Source organism: Seriola aureovittata, chromosome 10 (assembly GCF_021018895.1).
Source record: "Seriola aureovittata isolate HTS-2021-v1 ecotype China chromosome 10, ASM2101889v1, whole genome shotgun sequence".
In the NCBI taxonomy this organism is placed as follows: domain Eukaryota; kingdom Metazoa; phylum Chordata; class Actinopteri; order Carangiformes; family Carangidae; genus Seriola; species Seriola aureovittata.
In genome coordinates this window covers 25,920,168-25,944,277 of record NC_079373.1, presented here as the reverse complement: position 1 = coordinate 25,944,277, position 24,110 = coordinate 25,920,168, and the positions used below count along the sequence as shown (strand labels likewise).

Sequence of the window (24,110 nt, the reverse complement as noted above, 5' to 3'; positions counted from 1 at the left end):
AACATCAATGAAAGCCAACACTTCCTGTACAAACCTTTCACATTAAAAGCTTTCCCATAAGTAAATTTAAAGAAAATTTCCGCCCCAAAAAATGGCAAAAGAAAATGTGAATTAATAATGTTGAACATGAGGAGTTGCTGCACTTTAAACCACTGCAGAAGAAGACGACACAAGACTACGTAATTAAAACAACGCCAGTCAGACATCAAAATAAGACGCTCGTTTCCTGCATTAATTAAAAAAAAAAATGCTGCACACAAATTTGGTGTCTTCCAACACCGGCCTGAACGACCGCATACGTCGTTTGTCCCTACCCACGAATACGATGGTGAGTATTTCCATTCCGTTGCCGCGGATACAATGATAAACACGTTGAGACGGAAAACAAACTCCTCTCATGTATCAGTGCGTGTGCGTGTGCGTGTGCGTGTGCGTGCTAACAGGAGGAAGTGTAGAGATGTGTTGCTAACTCCAAACAGAGGAGAACAGGAGCAGCCCACAGCTCAGTGTTTACCCATGATCCACTGGGGTTTTTTTCTTTGGGGCTCATGGAACTGACGGCGGCCATTTTTAACAACCTGACAGTTAACATTCAAAATAAAAGCACCAGCCCTGTGTTGATATTTACAACATGTAATCATGCTGCACGTTCATCTCTCTGCGAGATATTCTGAAAAAGGACAGCATGATAAATAATTCCTACATCCTTAATACAAATCTATTACAATTATTAAATATATTCTCAAGTCTCAGGCTGAGAATCATTGATCCAAGATGCGTGAGTCAGAAAATATTGATTCTTCACAGGACACAGATATCGATCGGACTCGTTTTGTTGACCCTGTTATGATGTTGACCTTTGACTCGGTTGTGAACCGGTGATCTGTCTTTGGTTACCTTCCTCTGTCTCACACAGATTAAAGGTGTGATCCGTGTGGACTTCAGTCCGGGTCCAGAGAGCGTCTGGGAAATATGTCGTTAAATGATTAAAGAAAATAAAATGTCTGAGCTGGAGCCACTTACAGTCTGAGCAGCAGCTTCCTGCTGAGCTCCAGAAATGTCACACACCTGAAGCAGCCGGACTCCAGCTGCTTTAAAACACTAAATTACAGGTCAAACACCTGCAGCTCCGGCACAAAAATACTTCCTTCATAAATATAAAATGCCTCCATGATGGTTCGATACCTGCAGTATGTTCAGGTCCTTCTCTCCTCAGTGACGCAGCTTCCTGAATTAAAGGTCTGGTTGTCATGAAAACAGTTCAAACTTCAAACTGTTTTATACTGAAATAATGTCATATTACTATTAACGACATAAGTCTGCTCTTTATAAAAGTTTGTTTATAGCCACCATTCAGACAGAAGTAAAAGAATAAAATATTAAAGATGTGAAAATCAAGTTTTTAACCAAGACATATGACGAGTTAAATAATCAGTGGTTCCTCGAGGGGGGGTGGGGGGGTGGGGGGGCTAAATACACCCGTAATCTTGTCAGTACAGAGAGGGAGAGTTAGCATTAGCACAACTGCTAACACTGTGTCAGCCACCGTCAGTTACAAGCTAACAAACAACATAAACAAATGAAAAGATGCTAACTACGCTAACGGTTCTGATCCGTCTGCTAGTCTCTGGTTCTGGTCTCAGACTCCTCTGACTCTGGGTCTGACTGAGTCTCTCTCTCTCTGATGTTTCCTCCTCTCACCGTCTTGATGCTCTCTGCTCTCTCACCTGTCCACCTGGAGCCGGCAGGTGGTGCATTTAAAAACAATGAAAAAAATTGAATTTGAATAAATAATAAACATCTGAATAAGAAACTTTCTCTTGAAGACGAAAACTTTTCTTTGTACAATCTTCTATTAAATGGCACCTCGGCTCTGAGGCAAACAACAACAGATCCTCTTTTCCTGACGGACACGAATGCACCGCAGGTTTTGATTAAAGAGGGATCGCTCCTCTTCTGCCCTCCCTGAGACTTTTCTCCCTTTTTATTTGTAGCACATGTTCTTCAGACTGTAGATCCTCTGAGACGAGCTTGACATTTTGTATAAATGACAAAATACTGAAAACTAACGCTGAATTTTTTTTGCATCAGGTGTCAAGCGTCTGCGAGCTGATTCATTCACACATTCAAAAACACCACATGTTCCTTGATCGGCCGGAAGGATCTCAGGGATAAAAAAAACAAAAAATAAAATAAAAAAAAAGCAGTGAGAACTCCCCGCTGTCATTAGCGTTAGCATGTATGAGGCTTGTTAGTGTCACAGTGAGTGAGTAGTACATGAAAACACAACAACAGTGAAAAGTTTTCCTCCCAGAGCGAAGCATTAAAATAAATCACCTCCTCTGCATCTGTGATCAGGCACATGACGTGCGAGAGTGCAAGACACAGGCAATTAGACCACTTCACCTCTCAGAGGGACGGCTGATGGATGAGGATTTCATTTCCTGGTTCTCCCATGAGCCTCACACACACACACACACACACACACACACACACACACACACACACACACACACACACACACACACACACACACACACCTGTTTGTCGTGGAGGAATGAATTAGACATCCTGAAGTGGTCGGAGGAAGTCGATAAAGAAACCGTCATTTAATCACCTGACTGTCACTCAGGTGAAGGGGGGGGGGGGGGGGGGGGGTTTAATCGCCAACAGAGCTGCGTTCAGGATCAAATCATCTGGAAGAAAATGAACAAGCTTCCGCACAAACTCGTCCAGAATAACAAGAGGAGAGACGACTCACTGTCCCAGCTGATCGCGGACGGAAAGCTTGATTGTTTCTTTATCATCGAATAGTGATTTTCAAATCCAGAGCAGCAACTGTAATTCTAATAATATATTATTAAAGTACGTTCAGTTTTATTTCCAGGTAAAACCAGCTGCAGTCTCTCTCTCTTCCTGGTGTGTATGATGTCACTGGCTCATCACAGCCACAGGCCTGAATCTAATTTAAAAACACTTAAAAACATTATTAATATTAGATATGGAACAGTTTATTATAGACACTGCAGCTTTTAGTTGGAGCCCAGTGTTCATTAACTGCGTATATAGATCTTGATATATTAATAAGAGGTTTAATGCACCTTGATATGGACGTGATAGTTTATCATTTAGCTTCTTTTCCAGGTGTCTGAACCGTCAGGATTCATTAATATTCTGGCAAAAAAAAAGGAAATTTCCGTCTTTTAATAAAACTTCATCCATCATGTTCATAAAAGTAGATGAGTCGAGTGTCAAAAGAAGAAGAAGAAGAAGAAGAAGAAGAAGAAGAAGTGATTAGCTCTGCAGCAGTCTACGCTGCTGACACATGATGACAAATAAATCAACATTTCAGATTTGAGACGGAGCCACAGAGCTCCAGTTTGGACAAGATGCTAATGAGAAGAAAATGGCAGCAGGGCGGCGACGGGCTCCAACACAAAAGCTCACAGGCGATAATTAATGAGTGTGATGGACAGAGAGGAGGACGTGTGCTGCAGTATGAGACGGACACGACGGCAGGGCGCAGTGGTAACGTCTTATTAATTAATTCATGGTCGTCGTGACGAGCGTAAACATCGTGGCTGTCAGCAGGTGTGGAGAGCGCAGTCATGTGTTTGTTCATTTATCTTTGCTCAGCTTTGTTGTCCTTGTTTATCTGCCTGGACACAGTGATGTTAGTGTTGTGTAGTGTGTGTGTGTGTGTGTGTGTGTGTGTGTGTGTGTGTGTGTGTGAGGACACTGAGAGACACTAGGAGTCAAAATCCCTGTGTGCACAAACACCGTGTCCGATACGTTACGTTTTCTACTTCAGTCCGACACTTGAGGTTTCGTTTCTCCTGAGCTGAGGGAGTTACTTAAAGGTGTTACACCAAATCTCTTAAAAAGTTTCCTTAAGCTGAAGCCGAGGCACTGACGGTTTCACTGGGAGAAATAAACATCATCTGATAATGATGCGGGGGCGCGGGGGCGCGGGGGCGCGGGGGCGCGGCGGTTCGGCGGTTGGTTTGAGCGAGCAGCTGGAGCCTCCGTCCGGTCTGTGCGATGAGTCCCCCCCACGCAGACACAGGTGCTCCTCTGTCCTCCCACTGTCCGGACGCAGGTGGGTTAATTGGTGACTGTAGGTGCGAATGTCTGTTTGTCTCCGGGGGCGACCCCGCCTCCTGCTGTGGCACCCGCCCCCACCTCAAAGAAAGAGCGGTCCAGGTGATGGTTGGATGGATGTCCTGAGGAAAGTCGGTGTGAAATCCTGTCGGGGAGTTTCTTCCTCTGCTGGTAATGATTCAGCTGCTCCTCCTCCTCCTCATCCTCCTCCTGTGTGTCTGCTCATGCAGGGGAATTTCTTTTGGTGGAGGTTTGTTGTTCCCCACAGTATGATGTTCAGGTGACACTAGAAAAACAAGACTCCCTCCCTCCCTCCCTCCCTCCCTCGTCGCTCACCTGTACGAGCCTGGCAGAGTAAAATAATAGTTTCAGCTGGAAACTGAAGTTTTTTTAACCAACACTCGTAACAACAATAAATGCAAAGTTATGTCGTTAGTTACGAGTCAGAACACCTTCAGTTTAAACGCACGCGACCTTGAGTTTATTTGAAAAGCGGATGACGCAGAGTTGGAGCTGAAAACTGATCGTGTGACGAAATATCGCCACTCGTGTGAAACATCTCGCAGCCACTTCACATCATAAATGAACAACACAGCAACGAATCCCTGTCGTCGTCATTATGTGTGTGACGGAGGACGACGACGCCGACGTCCACCGAGGAAGACAAGTCGTCTCTCTTTGATCATTTGACGCGAACGCCGCGACTTGAGAGTTTCACTGAGATCCTCTCGTCTCACACTCGCTGGCAATTAAGACGACGAGTAGCAAGTTCCCGATAAGATCTCCAGCTCATACCAGATTACAGGCGCTCCGGCATGAAGGGGGGGGTAAAGATGAGGGAGGGAGATAGAGGGAGAGGCAGAGGAACAACAGATAACAGAGAGACAGGGTGTAAAACTGGAATAATAAGAGTGAGGAAATTCACTGCAATCTCTGCTCGCAGCTGTCCTCCTCCGACAGCGCCGAGACGGAAACTGGAGCCGACAGGGGAGGGTTTTGTCACGGCGTCTCTGGAGGAGTCAGGAGACACATTTCCATCCAAACTCCAAAATGTCAATGAAACATAAAATCCATGTAGAATTACTGAGAGTTTCTGTCTCAAACACGTTTACGCAGAGATGACGCGATCGAAACGAAACGGTGTGTGGTGACGCTTTAGTTGGGGGGAGGGGAGGGGGGCAGCTGCCGGGTCGATGTTTCTAATCTGTTTCAGTCTGACGCTGCTGAACAATTTCATTACTTTGTGCCGTGAGAGTTCAACAACCACTCAGTCATCAGAGGCGTGGACGGAGGCGCCGCTCTCCCACGACCACGAATACCTGAGTGCAATTGTTTGGAGGTGATTAAGGGAAAACCTTGGGCTGTGGTTCAGAGTTCATGGAGGCGCTTTGTTTATAATCAGTCATACAGTAACATTAAAGCTCCTCCAGTGTAAAGGTCTGTGTCCATGTGTAGTGTGATTATAGATCAGCTCTAGCTTCTATATTAATACTGTGAAAGTATCAAAGCCTCAGTCCACAGAGAAATGCACACAGCCTGTATTCAGAAACTGAGCCTTAAAACCAGCCGTCAGGACTTCTGGAACTTTGTGATGTCACAACAAAGCAGTCACCAAGCCCCGCCCACCCGGACCCACCATCCAAACCTGTATGAAAACACATGCAGACACTGCAGTCCAAGTCATCCCGTCCCCTAACTCAGCCCCGCCTCCCGCGGACGCCTGGATTCACCTCAGGCGTGTGAAGCCAAGCAGAGACAAAACAGTAAAGATAAAGTCTTCTTGCCTCATAGTAGCTCCTCACGGCGTTGCAGAAAGCTTCGTCCGCCACAATCTGCGTCTCCCCGTTGAGGAAGGCCAGAAATCTCTCCTTCACCGCCTGCAGCTGCTGCTTGTTCACCTGAGAGACAGAGAGGAGAAACGATGAGGATGATGAGGATGATGAGGATGATGGAGGAGAAATATGAAGCAGGGGAGAAAGTTTGGGAGGAGAAGTGAGAGAGAAGGCGTGATCAATCAGAAACAGATGGAGAGGAAGAGCAGAGGATGAGAGACGGAACAAAAAGAACAAGATTAGACTCATTGTTAAAGTGCGACACTGTCATTACGGAGAAGAGGAGTCTCATTATCAAACAAATGTCTTTCATTAGGAAACCCAGTTCGCCAAAAACAACAGAGGAAGACAAATCTGTCTGAGTGAGACTGGGGAGAAAGTTCAGACAAGTTTTAAGACGGATGGAGATTCTTAGAAAAGCAGACGACCGACTGATTTTATTTGACTTCAGTTTCCTTCCAGACGAACTTTAGTTTCAGGTCTTTTCTATAGAAATCAGGACTGAAAACAACGACATCCTGGTAAATGCATGTGTGTGTGAGTCGTGCTGCTTTTCTCCTTGTTTAGTCATTTTACTCACGCTGACATTAACATACACACAATCTGTTCTGATCAGGGATTAATGGGTTAAATCATTGATCAGTGTCACTGTGAACTCAGTATCTGTGGGTTCGTTGGACAAAAGGAGAGATTTAAGGACTTGACCTTCAGTTTAAGAATTCCTAAAGTGGATGTTTTTAAACCGATAAACACTTGATTAATAATGAATTGATGATGAAAATAATCACTAACTGCAGCACTCACTCGTCCGTCTCTTCACCCGTCCACTGAGAGCTTCTCTCAAGCATCTCGTTTGGTGAAATAAACATTTTTCCGTCCACAACACTCTCCAGAGGAGCGACTCTCAGCTGAGCGGAGAAAAGAAATCTCTCCCATAAATGTCATCAGCCGCCGCAATTTCTGCCCAGTGAACCACAGCTGACATATTGTGCTGTATGAGAATTTTAAGTTTTCATGAGCGACAGAAATCACCAGAACCCGCAGCTCATGAGCTGCATATGTATGAGGCGTCAGGAGGACGGCGGCGGCGGCGGCGGCAGTGGCGGCGGCGCGGCATTTGGCGTCGTAGGGGGAAAATTAAACCATTATTCTTCCGCTTGTTGTGACGCTGCCAGCAACACAAATACATTGTGGAAGTCAAAGTGCCAATTTCCAGTGACACAAAGTGGGCAGCGACTTATCTCACGCTGCCAGCTTTTTGTGTGGGCTCCTTCACGTTTTCTGGGTCTAAATGGAAACGCCGTGGTTCGCCTTTCACCGCAGGAGCATAAGCAGGAGGAGGAGGAGGAGGAGGAGGAGGATGGAGGGGGGGTTGAATATATGAAAAGCAGCAGGTTGTGGTCGTTCACATTCAAAATGACTCAACCTCAATCTAACAGGTTGAAAAGGTGAAACACAGTTCATTAGAGATAAGGAAACTCCCGCTGAAGGCCGCCGCTGCAGCCGGAGGAAACACTCATTTGTCCTCCCAAGATGAGATGAGGCAAGTTTGTAGATCTGAATTAGAAAACTGGTTCATCACAAAGCTGTGAGAAGGGAGAGAGAGGAGTGTGGAGAGGCGGCAGCCAGACGTTAAAAACAAAACCCTTTAATGAAGTCACAGCGGCGGCGGAGGATCTGCTCCTTCAGTTCAGCAGCGACACGAAACTGAGCCGTCATGAATTTATCATCCAACAAAAATAATCATGTTTATCTTCTTTTCATTCACCATCCACACCCGAATACTGCACCGTGAAGAGCTGCACTTCAGATACTAGTGCTCGTATATTTTCAAGCCTGGAGGGAGTTACTCTTTAAAAGGTCCCACATCATATCTAAAGGTCTGTGTCCATGTGTAGTGTGATTATAGATCAGCTCTAGCTTCTATATTAATACTGTGAAAGTATCAAAGCCTCAGTCCACAGAGAAATGCACACAGCCTGTATTCAGAAACTGAGCCTTAAAACCAGCCGTCAGGACTTCCTGTGACTTTGTGATGTCACAAGGAGGCAGTCACCAAGCCCTTTTGTGGCTGCAGATAATACTGTAACTATGATGTTTATGAATTTAACAAAGCTACTGCATTTGTTACAAAAGGACTTCCTGTAAATGTTCTTGGTTCTTCCTGAGGGCAGTTTTGTGAATTCCCCATTATTTTAATTTGTAGTTTACATGCACAGGTTGAAATGATTTGAGTTCCCATTAAAAAGAAATGACCCAGATGTTCAGAGATGTAGTTTGTTATTGTCAGGACACGGAAATGTTAAAAGCTTCAACTGTATCATCATCATCGTGATAATAATAACGTGCAGGGAGGAACTTGACGTGTTCTTGGGGCTCGATGTCGTTGGTAAAATGTTGAAGACGTTTTTCAGACTTAATGTCGGGAGGTGCAGAAATATTAGACGGCCAAATTCGTGTCATGATTTCCTCCCTGATTTCCTCTCCTTCCCAGACTGATTTGTAGCTTTAATTCAGTCTCCTCCATGTTCTCTGTGTAAACACTCGAGTAGATTATGTTCTTCCTCCCTTTCAATAAAAATACTCAAAATCATTTCCTGCTGCGAAACCTTTCCGGCTGAACTTTGGAGCCTCTCTCCTCCTTTTTATCACCGTCTCATTTCAGGTGACTGAAGCAGTAATGGCTTCCCATGGACAAAATGCATCCTGTCCGTGAAATGAGAAATAGAAGCTGGATATGTGCGGTGAAAAGCCGCCTGTCAGGTTTCTGGTGAATTTCTGTTCGTGCCTCCTCCTCTGCTCCGCTTTGTCCAGGAAATGGAAATGGGGGGGGGGGGTGACAGAAAACGTCCAGGTGGCGGTTTCATTTCCCTTTTTCAGGACCGTCATTCCTGCACGTCCGGCTCAAATCGCCGCTCTTCGAAAAAACCTCCCCGCGGAGCGGAGCAGAGCCGCTCTGAGGTCGGCAGGTCAACAGCTCTAAATGTTCGGGGGGGGGGGGGGGGGGGGGGGGGGTGTCGGCTCTTAGAGCAGCGGACACGATTCACTGCTGTCGAATTTCATTTCCCTGCAACACATAGATCTGCAGCTGTGGATGCAACGGCACAACTTCTCCTCACCGGCCCATCTCTAATCTCAACAACTGTTCAAACAGGAAGTCAAAAGGCAAATAGCTCAACCTCCGCCAGGTCAGAGTCAGTACGTCAGACATCCTGGCACCATTTAAAATGCACTGAATCAAACACTAGCAGTTCCTGTTTGAAATGTACCCACAGATGTGAGGAAAATTTAGAAAACCAGATGATTCTAAGGCAAGTTCAGAGTTTTAATAAAGGAGAGTCTTGTTCTTATGATTTCTCTTATCTCCACACATGGGGGCAAAGCTGAGACAACTTCCTGCCCTCAGCGGGAGACTTCAACACCTCCTCAGCAGCTGCCCTAAAGCCCTGGCTGATGGACGCCACCGCCGGCAAACGCCAAACGGAGCTGGAGCGAAGTCACTCCAGTCACACCCGACAACAGGATCGCTCTCCACTGATCCTTCCCTGATGACGTCGCTCAAACAACACTCCGGCCAGACTTGATTATTTCTTGCGGCGCCACCCGCCAGACGTTCATGTTCTCTGGGGGAGGCTCATAACAAGTGGGCTGCCGAGGTCTCGCAGGGCGCTCGCTCTGTAAAGCCTCGATCAGGCAAGAGATCACACGGTCCATCCCTGAAGCTGCAGAGAGAGCCACCAGCTGGGTTTGAACAACATCTGACAGATGTGATTTTGCATCCAGCAGATTTATAGACATTTATCTCCAGTGTATCGGGAATAATGAAATAATCCACACTGAACCTGAAAGTGTGTTTCATGTCTGCGTGTTCAGATTTGACTTAGTTATGATTCTTGATGCAAATTAAAGGGTGAAATGCAAATTTAAAGTATCTTAGCTGCCTCCATGAGCTGCGTGCAGCCACATCCACCAGTATGTCTGCTCCACCTCACGCTGCATCTTTACCTCATGCTGCATCTTTACCTCATGCTGCATCTTTACCTCATGCTGCATCTTTACCTCACGCTGCATCTTTACCTCACGCTGCATCTTTACCTCATGCTGCATCTTTACCTCACGCTGCATCTTTACCTCATGCTGCATCTTTACCTCATGCTGCATCTTTACCTCGGAGTCGATGAACGTTGATGATGCGGCATGAAGTACAAACTAAAAAGACGGGATGAGAGAGGATTCGGACGCTGGAGGATCAGATCAGAGGAAACGGTCTGAACCTTCCTCCTCAGTCAGTGTGATCTGAGCAGAACAGACAGCCGGTCGCAAAAACTGTCAAACTGTCAATCATCATCAATCAATCCAAAGAAATCAATCCGAAACCGTTTCCCTGTCGAATTCACAAAACTGATCAGATGTGAAACATGAGGCAGAACGAACCAAAACACCTTCAGTCCCGTTGTCAGTAAGTTAATGATCGTGTTACTGCAGACGTCCTGGAGGCAGAAAAAGTTTAATTTAAAAAAACAAACTTTTTTTGGAGGTGGAAAACAAAGTCTGACATCTCCAGGAAAACAAGAACTTCTTTAGAGACTCGGGAAGTTTCACAGCAGGAACCAGGAGCCAGGAATCAGGGCTGTGGTCGGGACTTTTATAGAAATGTGACTCATTCAGACACGAGGTTTACATAACCAGGTGCATCTCTGACAAAGGATTGCATCTTCATAAACAAAATCAGCATCTTTGTTACCGCTGTGCACAACACCTGTCAGAGCGGCTGTGACGGCGCTCCCCGTGATGAGAAGCTGTTTCCAGGTTACAGGACAGACTCTGTCGACGCCACGAGACCAGAAGTTTAACAGCTTTTTCATTTCCTGCTGCGACAGTGAAGCATCCGACCTGCTGCTCCTCTGTCTGTCTGAGGCGGCGAAGTTTTACCAGGTGTGTGTGTGTGTGTGTGTGTGTGTGTGTGTGTGTGTGTGTGTGTGTGTGTGTGTGTGTGTGTGTGTGTGTGTGTGTTTGCGAATGCAGTGCACATTAGCGTTTGTTTATGCTCGGAGGCTTTAATTTGAGTTCCTTCCTCTCCTGGAAGGAGGTGATAGTTTATCGAGGACAGTTAGCAGCTTATTTGTGCAGCAGCGAGGACCCCCCCGATGGCAGATCAATAAACAGAAAAAATGCGTGTGTGTCTGTGTGTGTGCGTGCATGTGTGTGTGTGTGTGTGTGTGAGAGAGAGAGAGAAATTCCTCTACAACACTTCTCTTCGTCCCCGGCAGCACTTTCAGCTGTCAGCGAGAAAACATGGAGCGAGCGAGACATATCTGTCAGACGTCTCAGACTAATGGACAGAGGGCAAAGTGAGTCTGTAAACACACACACACACACACACACACACACACAAACACACACACACACACACACACACACACACACACACACACACACACACACACACACACACCCCGAGGTAATTATATCAGACTGCATTTGTGTGGCTGCCTCTGTTTGGACGACACACCTGCCCTGATGTTCTCTGGTTGATGACCGACCTGCTCTGCGGTTATTCACCGGATCAGCTGACCTCCGCCCACAGGCCCACGAGCAAGGCAGCTGGTCACAGGCAGGGAAGACAGATGGAGAGTTTTTCTCTTGACAATCTTCCAGTTTCGAGGTTTCTTCCATTGTAAAAATCTTTCTGAAGGAATTACACGGTGCAGAAGTTTCACACGAGGAAAATGGTGACAGGTAAATACAGTGCAGTATATAGAGTGATAACAGGGAGTCCTGGTTCAGATTATTCTCCCAACACACAGAACCTGTTTCTACGGAAGAACAGATATTTACTTCCACTACATGACGACTCGGGGACGAGTGTTTCTAAATTACAGTTTGTTGGTTCAGTGAGACGACGACCTTCAGGCCGGACTGATGCCACGGTGCGTTTCACGTCGTCAGTTCCAGGGATGAAACATCACGGACGTCGCTCTGAGAGGTTTGAATCATCTCTCAGACAGACAACAACACACGAGCGTCAGCGGCTGTAAATCCTCTCTTAGGCTCCAAATCTGAAATAATAAAAATCAGAAATCCCTCAAAAATCCACCAATAACTTTGTGCCTTCGACCTTCTGTCATCTTCATCCGCAGAATCTCTCATCACTGCTTCACCACGTCCACACTCAGTTACTGCAGCCGCTTCCGCACATCTTCTCCCTCCATCACCCGGCCTCACCCGTCCTCACCCATCCTCACCCGGCCTCACCCGGCTTCACCCGTCCTCACCCATCCTCACCCATCCTCACCCATCCTCACTCGTGCCTCTCCGATCTCCTCCACCATCGCACCCCAGTACAACCCCCCCCTCCCCCCGATTCAAACCTCTGTCACAGCTGCACAAAACACCTTAAATTGAGATCTTCCCTAAAGTCTGAGTTAAGTTTCCTTAAAATAAAAACTTGCACAAAACACCTTTAAACTTCTCCTTAAGGTTTCCTTAAAATGTCCCATTAAATATTTGAGGTTTTCTGCTTCTCTTAATGATACATAAGAAATCACATGAAGTCAGTTGAGCTGCTGCACAGAACACCTTAGAGACCAGAGAAGGGATCAAACGCTGAAGGGACCTCCGACTCGACCTTCAGGCCTGTGGGGGAGTTTCCCTTAAAAACAGCAGGAGGACGAGTCAAATCAACCGTCTCCATGGAAACAGAATTTTTCCTGCTGTAAAATCTCTGTTACTGCTGCAACATTATTCCTTAACTAAGGAAACTCCCTCAGCTAAGGAGAAATGAAACCTTAAAGTGCCATCCATCACTTAATTAGTAAATTTAAGGTGTTTGACGCTCCCCCGCCTCCCCAGCTTTAAAAACACACCTGAAACTCACCTTTTCACACCAACAACTGCTGCTTTTATATCAGAAAACGTCTCTAATCTTTTCCTCTCTTACTGCATTTGTTCCTTTTCACCTTCCTACTTCTAATTCTCCCAGATCTGCTTTTAAATTCTTTTGTCCAATCGTTTATCTGCGTCTCTGAACGCCTCTCAGAGTGCTCCAGAAATAAACTGTAGCTATCATTGTCTGAGACATGAGAGTAATGCTCCAGGATAAGAGCGGGAAACTACTGCTGCTTTCTATTTATTGAACAGAGAAATGATTCTCACTTTTATCTTCTAGAATTTAAATTGAATTGAAACATTTCTGATTATTCAGTAAATTATAGATTAATACAGATTATACATGTGATGTATAATTACATAATGTTAATATCATTTTTTGATTCGACACAATCACGAGACAATTATTTTTCTTTTCCCACCCTGGCTGTGAACACACCGGTAACACTCCAGCTCCTTACGACCTCCAGGCCACACACACACACGCACGCACGCACACACACACACACACACACACACACACACACACACACACACACACACACACACACACACACACACACACACACACACACACACACACACACACACAAACTGACTGATTGTTCTCCTCTCAGAGACATTTTCTTCAGTCTGAAATCGTTTGTGCGACGACAGAAGTGACAGGAGGAGAAATTTACGATCCTCACACTCACTGTGTGTGTGTGTGTGTGTGTGTGTGTGTGTGTGTGTGTGTGTGTGTGTGTGTGTGTGTGTGTGTGTGTGTTCATGAACAACCAACACACTGAGGCTCCTCCATCACTTCTGGTCCTGCCAGGAGATACAAGACCTCCCGTCTGTCTGGTGAAACCCTCGTATCTCCAGCAGAACAGAAACAGGAAGTTGACGGCGTCAGGTTTACGACATCGTTACCCCGGGGATGGAAATCATTGCATCAGCCTCGGAGGCCACAGGGATTTTCAAAGAGCACGGAGCAGCGTTGTGTTTTTAACGTTTCATTATTGATGAATCATTTTATCATCTTGCAAATGTCACAAAATGAAGAAAATCCAAAGGAAATAAACTCAAATGTTTTATTAATATTCAAAAAATATTCAGTTTACTGTTAAAAAAAAAAGTATGGAAAAGCTGGAACTCACAGTAGAAATATTTAGCATTTTTACTTGAATGATAAATAAATAATAATAATAATATAAAAAACGTCAACTATTAAAATAGATTCAGATTCATTTTGTTCCGACTCCAAGTTTTAGCTTCATGAACTGTTTTGTTTTAAGACGAATTAAAAAGTATAAAACGTCTCACACACACACACACACACACACACACAACACACACACACACACACACACACACACACACACACAAATAAAGATCTCAAAGTTTCTGTCTGATCGTTCGTTTCCAAACTTAAACGAACAGAAACAACTTCACAATAACATCAATTAACAATATTTCAGCTGTTCGACAAACTGCAGCTCCAGTTTTTAAAGTGATATTTCTCCCATTCACATTTCTCAACAAGCCACAACAACATTCAGTGTGTCTGAGCCGTAGAGGCGTTTAAGAAATTAAAACGTTTATGAATCTGTCACAGACACAGTGACGGCAACCACATCACAGTTAATCCACAGTAACAGCACATACACAACAACCTCAGACTGGACACTCAAACACACCTGTACAACAGGTAAGCTTAAACTGGAAACTGAGCCAGTGGCAGAACCTGATCGACGCCTTACAACAGTTGGATACATACGGGAGCAGAGGACACAACATCTGGGCATCTTTCACACTTGTAGTGTGATGAAAATATAAAAAGCTTAATGAATTAGGTTTAGGGTTACAGACCGGGAGCAACGGCAGCACCCGGTCTAATAACAATTTTAAAATCCCGAGCCTCAAAATTTTCCTCTGTTAAAAAGTGTGTAATCTTCTACAAACCAACATATTCATTTGATTTTTTTGATTTTTTTTTTAAAAGAAACTAAATTATAGTTTGTATGTTTGTTTTTGCAGGAACAGACACACAGAAACATTTAGCTTCAGACTGAACTCCTGCTGCCTCAGAGCGAATCCTTCCTGCTGTAAAACCCTGACAATAACAGCAGCTTGTTGTCGTCAGAGTTCAGTCTGCTGCGGCTCTAATGGATCAATGAAGCTGAGAAACTCATTATCAAACTGACAGAAGAGCGATCAGGACCGTCCACAACGGAATAAATAAATGTTTGAGTTTATTTCCTCACACAAACCTGATTCCAAAACCAAGAGAACGACTTCAAATGATTTGATGCCTCCATGTTTTTCCTCCAGCAGCAGCAGAGGGTCAAAGTTTTCACCCGTGTCACGTCAATGTTCATATGTTCATGTCTCCGTCAGGTTGAGGTTCCTTTAGCGATCCTCCGACTTCAGCTAGCACCATCATCAGGTCTCACTTTCACTTTCCCAACACTGTTTTACATTCCCATCAGCTGTACTTCCTGTATCGTGCTAATTAGCAAATGTTAGCATGCTAACACGCTAAACTTAGATTGTGAATGAGGTAAAAGGTTAAAATCGATGAACATTAACGTTTTAGCATCATCATTGTGAGCATGTTAGCCGCCTGACGTTAGCATTTAGCTCAAAGCATCGCTGTGCCTTAATAAAGCCACAGAGCTGTTAGCATGACTGGAAACTTTGTTATTTACATATAAATGTCCCTCTCACTCATGAATGTTTCTTGTGTTGATTTTCCATTTTCCATTTAATGTGGACGACCAGTCGCCACTTTGTTGAAGCTAACAGGGATCCTAACAGAGAATACATGAAGTTAACAATGTTAGCTTTCCTCAGTTAATAGTAACTCTCCCTCCACGCTGCTGCCCAGATGTTTTCCCGTCTTCATTAAATCTATTTCGCCCAAGTCGAAATTTAATTTTCTACATTCCTGAGCATCAGTCCGTTCTCATTAACTTTGAGTCTGTTATTTATTTTTTGAACCTCGTCTCCGTCTTATCTTCTGTAAACAGATATCAGTCCGTCAGTCCTGCGCAGCTCTGAGAGTGACAGTGATCACTCCCCGAAGACAAACACTTCCTCCCCTCCCTTTATAAACAGCAGCAGCTGGTGTTACGCACACACCTGACCCACACACTGCTTCGACTCGCAGCTTCCCCGTCACACACACACTCTTTAAAAAGAGGTCAGTTCAGGGTTAAAGGTCAGCGAAGCTCCAGGAGTCTGATGATAATGACACAGGAACTCAGATCTGCTTCCTTCACTTTCTCTTCTGACAGTTTTCATGGAGCGCTGACATCCAGGATGAAGTCTGACAGAATCCGACGCTGGAACGTTTTCAGACATTTAAAGTGGTTTGTTGTCCTGGGAATCATTTTCCCCCGGTTGAACACGTACTTCACGTGCGGTACGGGCGCTTGTTGGCACGTACAGGCTACATGAGCAGAGGTGTTGGGATGGTGCAGAGACAGACCCAGACATGAGCACATGACCAAACTGATGTCACATGGACCTTCTGCAGAAACTTTGCAGCTACACAAACACCAAAGTGTAATTTGGTGTCAAGATATCGCCTGATCTAATTGGCAGATCACCAAGAAATCTGCAGGACTGAATCATTCATTTAGGAATATATTTTCATTTTCATTTTCCAAAGTAATAAATATCTATTTGATAAAGACTCAAATCACAGCGCTACAGTCGCTGCTTCTGTTGCCTTCATTTGAATTATTTATATTTAATTCTAAATAAATAACAAAACATTTCTAACGTGAGGTCAAAGGCTCGTCATCGCCCAAACTCAGATCATTACCTGATTAATCACAATAAATAATAGATCTAGTGATAAATCCAGAATAATTACTTGGAAATGCATTTCAATTCATTCAGAAGGATTTAAAAACACAAATAACGCTGCCTGTTCCAGGACTGATGTTTCCAGCTCTTTCACACCAAACTGGGAAAAACATTTCTTTATGGATCCGTTGACACGAAGCTGAAAGCACAAGTGTCTCAAATGTTAATTTTATTTTCATTGAATCTAATCATACAGTGGATCTTTCTTACTCACAGATGGGGAAGATTCATCAGTTTATTTTTACTAATGAAAACAGGTGAAATTAGTTTGAAAGAAAACTCTGTAAAACACCGAAATCTGTGACAAAATACGAGTTTTAACAAATTACAGTTAACTCTTAGAAAGTTTAAATTAGAAGCTCTTAACACTGTTTAGTTTAACAGTTCACACTTGGTGTTTTCACCCGGGGGAACACTGATGCTCCATCAGTAACTCATTTCCTGGTAAATGGGCTGCGTTTATATAAAACTTAACAACCAGTCAAAGCACCTTACACTATGAGTCACATTCACACACACACTCACACACCAGTGGTTAACCAGGGGAGTTCAGTATCTCACCCAAGGACACGCAGACTGGAGGAGCCGGGAATCGAACCGCCGACCTTTCGATTAGTGGACGACCTGCTCTGCGTCCTGAGCCGCGGGCGCCTGGGCCCAGCTGAATGCTAACTGCATGCAGGTGTTTTCAGGAGAAAAATCAGTAAAAGCTGAAAAACTACGATCAAACTTCTCCGCTGTGTCGTGTCCTCACCGACCGTCACAGCCACATTAGGCTTCCTGGTTCCGTCTGCCTCCATTTGTACGATCACCTGCTTTGCCCTCACGCCATAATTCATCATCACTGCTTTCCCTTCTCGCGATTCATCTCTCGACGCCTCATTTCCCGAAGACACAAGCGCAGGTATCTCCGCGTCTCAAAATGAGATTTCACCACACGGAGAGAGGAGCGGAGAGGAATCAATCCTCGCACCTCCGTCCTAAAACCTCCCAGCAGTCAAACCGTCAACGAGCCGACACACAACGCCTGCAAGGGATCAAATACAAAACGCACTCACAAGTGTGTGTGTGTGTGTGTGTGTGTGTGTGAGTGTGTGTGTGTGTGTGTGTGTGTGTGTGTGTGAGGAGGGTTTGACGGATAAAGCCGACAGTTATGGTCTGTGGTTGGTATTTGTCTCTGAGCTCTACTGGAGGAAGGAGGAAAAGATATTCCATCTTCCCCACATTCGCCGCGGCACAGACGAAAAGTCACACTGGGGGGGGGGGGGGGGGGGGGGGGGCCTAAATGTCTGTGACACCGGTGTCATGGCGATCCATACAATACTAATGAAGACATTTCGCTGAAAGCTTAAATGTCACCCTGGTGGTAGTGCCAGAGAGGAGGTCACAGAGGTCAGCGGGACTCATCGACTGGGAACCACCAACGTCTGCATCTGTAAAAATCCATCTGGTACATGAGGTAGTTTTATTTATTGAAGTGAAAACTGTGACCTGCTGGAAAAATCATGGGATCACTAAACTTATCAGGATTCATCGCTGGCTAATCATTAAAGTTTGCACCAAATTTCACGGCGAACTATTGAAAAGTATTTGAGATATTTCAGTGCGGACCAGAGAAACCTGAAGGATGAGCATCACTCCTGAAGAGATGAAGACAGAAGCTTCTAATCTCTAGAACAACCACAAACAAATGTATGTTTCTTTCTGTGTTGATGTTTTCTTTCATTATTATGGTTTTTGGTGCTTTTATCTATAAAATCAGTAAAATTCAACATCCGTTTTTTTGTTTTATTGGCTACTATCCTCTATTATACTGAACAGAAATCTTCATTGAGTGACATATTTAATCAGCTGAGGTTGTGCTGATTCAAAATCTGTGTAGCACCTGATGAAACATGAAAAAACTTTATACGGAAAAACACAAAAAGGTGCAAAAACGTCAATATACACCCACGAACTATGACGCAACACCAGAGAAAAGAGAAAAGAAACGGCACAAAGCGAAGTAATGTCAACAGTCATTCGTCTTTGTTCAATCAGCTCCATAAATCAGACAACAGCCGAGTTTTCACTGTTTCTTTCCATCTGAATGAACGATGGCAGCTGCTGAATATTGCCTGTTTTCCAGTCAGCTGGGTGCGACCATGGAGACACATTATGTCCAGACCCCGTATGGATTCTCCAGTTGTGGTTTCTGGTTCAGATCCAGGACTCTGGGCCTCGGTGTCCGAGGGAGGAAGCGTTTGCAGTGATAGCTGCTTTCTCAGCTGTTTCCTGATATTGTTGTGAACACTTTAACGACGAGGAGCGTGTTTTTACTTTCAGGATTCGCTGAAGTGACGTCGAGGGGAGACACAGAACGGGCCGAGAGCTGATCTACTCTGACAAGTGTCAGCTGAGACCGACGACTTTCACTTTCCTGATTAAATACAGAGTCGATGCAGAGTGACAGCAAAGTAAACACCAGGAAATACAGTCTGTCATCAGTGAGGAATGATGCCGCTCCCTGCTCAGCCAATCACAAACTTGTTTTGAGTCTTTGGGTCAAACTCTGTCACCACCTCCCGAGTTACAGCCAGTCCCGTATGAAGACCTGAGCTGCTACAGCTCCATTTAATAACATGCAAATATTCCAGATGTTTCTTTCTTCACATTTCCAAGTCTCAGCCTGACATTTAACTTTTTTTTTAGAAAACCCGTAAATGTTGACAAGACCTTTAAGGTTTCGTGGGTTTGAATTACGACTGTGAGACGACAACACGAGTTTGTAATGGAGCAGCATCTGATAAACAAATTACTACATGTGGGACCTTTTGTGCCATTTGTCATAATTTTAAATACGTCAGAAAAGACGTATTCAGCATGAAAAACAAATACATGGAGGATTTAATGTGAAATTCAAAGAGAAGTTTGGTTAAAGGAGAAACTAGAAGAAGAAGTAAGAACACTGTTGGGCTGTTGGTCGACCAAAACGTTTGAAGACATCACATTGATCTCTGGGACATTTTATAGACTAAATGATTGATCAGTTCATGGGAAAATAACTGATTGATTGGTGTGATGTTGAACATATTGTCACTGTGATGGAAAGGATTTATTAAGATCAGCCTCCTGGTTAAGGTGGTTTAGTTTAGTGAAAACTGGGTCAGTCAGTGCAGATTCAAATACATTATAATGAATTAATTGTGCATGTAATATGATGTAAATTCAAATAAATATTTAAAAAAAATCTCTCCCCTAATTCCCACAACTGAGGGGCAGAAAGTGACGTTTACTTACAGTTAAAACCAGAGATTAGATGATTAACTCATTTGCTGATTAGCAGAAAATGTTGTTATTGTTTTGACTGAGAGACCTTGAGCTGCAGAAGTTACTTACTGTGTGTTTAAATGTAAATCATTCATCAAGCCGAACACTGAGATATTTACACTCTGTATTGCCACCTTTCAGTGTGGAGATGTGTGGGCTGTTAAAATCAATATCTCTGGCTCTAGAAAAAAGCATGAACTGAGTTTTTCTTTCGGTTGATAAGTGCGTGACATCAGTCTCCTGTTGCTGCCCCGAGCTCAAGGCAATTATTGCACAAATGGCCTGAAAAGTATATTTAGCAAGTAGTTTCTGAAACGTACTGATTCCTCACAGTCTGGTAGCAAAATGTTCTGTGACCTGCTCCTCAGGTGTTTATGTAGTATAACAACATCTACGGTTCAGAGCAAACAAACTCCTGAGGAGGCCGAGATAAGAGCTTCAGTCTGAGAAACTCTCAGAAACTCACAGTGGATGAAGCTGCGGATTTTGAGTTTCTTCAAAACAGAATTGGCAACAGCAATCTTGGTTTCATCAAGACTTCGGGAGATGTAGCTGTTAAAAACTACACTTCCTGTTTGCTCAGCCGAGGTGACGGCGCCAACAAGCTGGTTTGACGTGAAAATGTGCAGGTCAGAGAGGCAGAAACAGAATCTGTGGCTCCGAAAAACAAGGACATGAATGTCTCACGAAGCTTCTTCTTTCTAATGACCGCCAGCGGATCGAGCCAATGAGGTAGAAAAGCTCTCTACTGGGTCGCAGCAAGCAACAAGAGCAGAGGGAGGAGAGGGGAGGAGGGACGACAGAGGAGAATTAGGAGGAGGAGAGGGGAATCTGGAGTGCAGAGAGGGAATGATGAGATGGAGAGGAGAGGGGAGACAACACTGTGACTTCACCAGTGGAGGGATAAAAATAGAAATGGAGAGCTGCTTCAGCTCGTCCGCTGAGGCCATTTGAATCAATTGATCATCGCTGTGCAGAGGAAGTTAGAGTCTTTTATTAGATTAGAGCGTCCACAGAGTGGTAACGCGACCTGATTCAAATCGCTTTCATCACCAGCACAATACACTACGGCGTCACCTGTCGAGGCCTGACGAGAGGCCGAGGTGACATTTTTATAAAACCATCGCACCGTGGGATTGTTTCATAAAGTGACTGTACAGCTGTGGGCGTTAACGACTGCAGTTATTTTAGCTGCTGTCACTTCCATAGCATCAGCATCAGAGAAACGACAAGCAGAGGAGCTTCATGCTGCCAGTTCAGCTCTGATGCTCCGACAACACCTTCAGCTTCTGTAGTGGGATGAACATAAGACTATGTGTTTTTTCTGGAGTCATACTTCACTGAAGGACCAGTCTTTATATATATTCACAACTTCAGATATTCTGTTTGAATGGAGTGTACCAGTGTAACACCGGCTGCTACAGGGAGAGTTGCATGTTGGTTGATTGTAAATAGGGCTGTCGCAATAATAACTGCAAAATTGAAATATCACGATACAGACAAGCATCCGCCACAACCGCACTATGTTCACCTTTCTCTCTTTTTTTCACGAGGCTTTAATTTGATTTGTGAAACATCAAGACATTTATTTTCTTGGCAAGACAAAACAAAGATTTCCCACCTCGCGGTTGTATGCCTCCGCCACTTACACAAGTTTTTCTGTGTGAAGTCTTGTGTAATAAAACTAAAACTAAAAAGTGTTTTGTGAGGTCACAGTGAAATTGACCTGTAACCTTTAACCACCAAAGTCTAATCAGTTCGTCCTTGAGTCAACGTGAACATTTGTGCAAACATGTGAAGGGATATTGCGTTCACAAGGCCAAAATCATGTTTTGTGAGGTCATCACGACCTCGACGTCTTAACTGCAGAAACGAAAGAGAAACCGAATCATCTGTCAAACAGCCAAGAATTACAGCTGTCACAGATCACTGTGATGATGAGGAGCTCAGAAAAACCGGCAGAGAAAATTATTCAATTGAAGAGCCTGACAGAAGAAAGTCTTGACTAATATATTTCATTTTTAAAAAGAGAAAAGGTTTGAAGGACGAGAACAGAAGAAGAAAAGCAGCTGCTGGGAAATGGTGTTATCTTAAAATCAGGGTGGTCTTACATCTGGGCCAGTATAATATATGTCTCTCACACAAATTAAGATTTTGATTATGAAGGCCAGAGAATGAAACCAGTGCCGCTGCTGTCTGAAAGGTTCTATACAGAATGTGCAATTTCTGGTTTAATTCGGACACAAAAGTTCACAACCATTGATCTAAAATAAAATACAACTGTGATTGGAAAATAAATGAGACAGCTGTCGTCAAAGAGGCAGAGAAATAAGTCACGGCAAACAGAGCGAAATGAGTGGATCAGAGAGAGACAGCAGCTCTGATAGCTGAGGGAGACGACGGGGTTCCTGCTGACAATAGCAATATGTTGAACGTATTTATCATGTGAGCAACATAATGACAGACTAAAGGGGCTATGACTCTCTGCCATGAAGATCAAAGATAAGACGAAGGCATCTGCTCGCCTACAGAAGGAGACGAGCCAGAACAGACGTGTCAGCTGGAACAGAAGGAAGAGTTTCTATTCACATGCAAATCGGTTCTTGCTGAATTTCTGCACGTCTGTCTCATCTGATCGCAACATTTCTGAGACTCAACAAGTCACAACTGTTCACACATGATCTGGAAGTCAACATGAAAACCTTTCAACATTAAAAACTGTTAGTGGAAGTAGTTTTTTTCTTTTTTACAATTTTCTGTTTGTAACCACAGTCAGAAAGCAGAAAAAGAAACCAAACATCTTAAACAGGACGCATCACTGAAAGATGGTATTGATGCTGCTGCTGATGCGTTTCATGTTTATGTATGAAAGGCGTTTCTGAATCACTCTGAAAGTGCAAAGAAAACATTCACCACTGTCGTCGTTACAGTTGTGGTGTGGCGTTAGAACGATTATTACGATTATGTATTCATAGTTTTCGTTCTTGGTGCGACGGCTCTTAAGTTTAGTAGAATATCCTGACAGCCAAGTAAAATACATGTGAATTGAGAGGCTGGTGGAATGTGTGCTGCTCTTAAAATTAATGTTACTGGGTCAGTTCAGCGAGCACCGTCGCTGTGTGGCGGCTCACTTCAGAGCTGGAGCAGCTCTCAAGTCCATCACCCAGATCTTTTGTTCAACAAGGTAAGCAGATCACCTGGCTGACAGGTCAACACGTCATGCTCAACATGGCGGATGAGAGTCATCGTTGGGGTTAAAAAAAAAAGAAATCCACCCATTTGACGCAATAAAGACGCTAAGAAGGGGAAGAACATCTGGATTCTCCACCTCAGAATCACAGCTGATGGTTCTGTGGCACAGCTGGAGCGCCACGTTCATCAGTGTGGATGTTCACATTGTTGTCGTTATAGTTATTGTCCTGTGGTCAGACCTTTATTCGCTTATTCTCTGATCAAATCTTTACAGATTTAAACAATATTTTTTCCACTTTTACATTGTGTTTTGTTTAGTGAAGTTCCTGAACATCTGCATTAAAATTAACATTTGACAACTTAAGCTTCTTTTGTTCAATGAAAAACAATAAGTATAAATGTTTTTTAAGACTCTTTTTAGAAGACTAATACAAATGGGTTTAAATGGAGCAGTTATTTTGAAGAAATTCTTCAAGAAATCATAGTATAGTTTTCTATAGTTAATACGAATCTTATCTTGTTTATGTTTCTGGATGTTTGTTTTCAATGTCTGAAATGTCCTTGGATGTCTGGCGGACGTACGGACATGGCGGCCATTTCCAATGAAAACTACCACACACAGAGGTAGAACATACGTACTGCTGAGAGAATAAAGAGAATCAAAAATGGCCTTGATATGATAAAAATCTGAAGATGTGTGACCAAACAGAAGAGTCTGTTATCAGCCTCCGTGTTAGGAGCTGGTGGCTGATGGGTAAAGGGGTGGAGAGAGTCTCCTCTGAGATTAAAATAATCCAAAGCACAAAGTTGAAAGCAATATTGATGCACAGCTGCTGTTAAGAAAAGCAGCAGTTTTTATCATATGCACTTTCAGGATTGGCTTTTCCCAGCTACTTTACCTCGACTGCTTTTTCTGTGTGTATGAATGAAATA

General features: G+C 44.0%; 1 protein-coding gene across 6 annotated transcripts in view; it reads right to left on the bottom strand.

Moving 5' to 3' along the window:
• cadps2 (Ca++-dependent secretion activator 2) overlaps window positions 1-24,110 on the bottom strand; it is a 178,509-nt gene that overhangs the window by 139,827 nt on the left and 14,572 nt on the right. For all 6 annotated transcript variants that reach the window (XM_056386847.1, XM_056386848.1, XM_056386849.1 and 3 more), the window contains exon 2: window positions 5,886-5,999. In XM_056386847.1, the coding sequence (XP_056242822.1) occupies window positions 5,886-5,999 (114 nt within the window). The remainder of the gene's footprint in view (window positions 1-5,885; window positions 6,000-24,110) is intronic.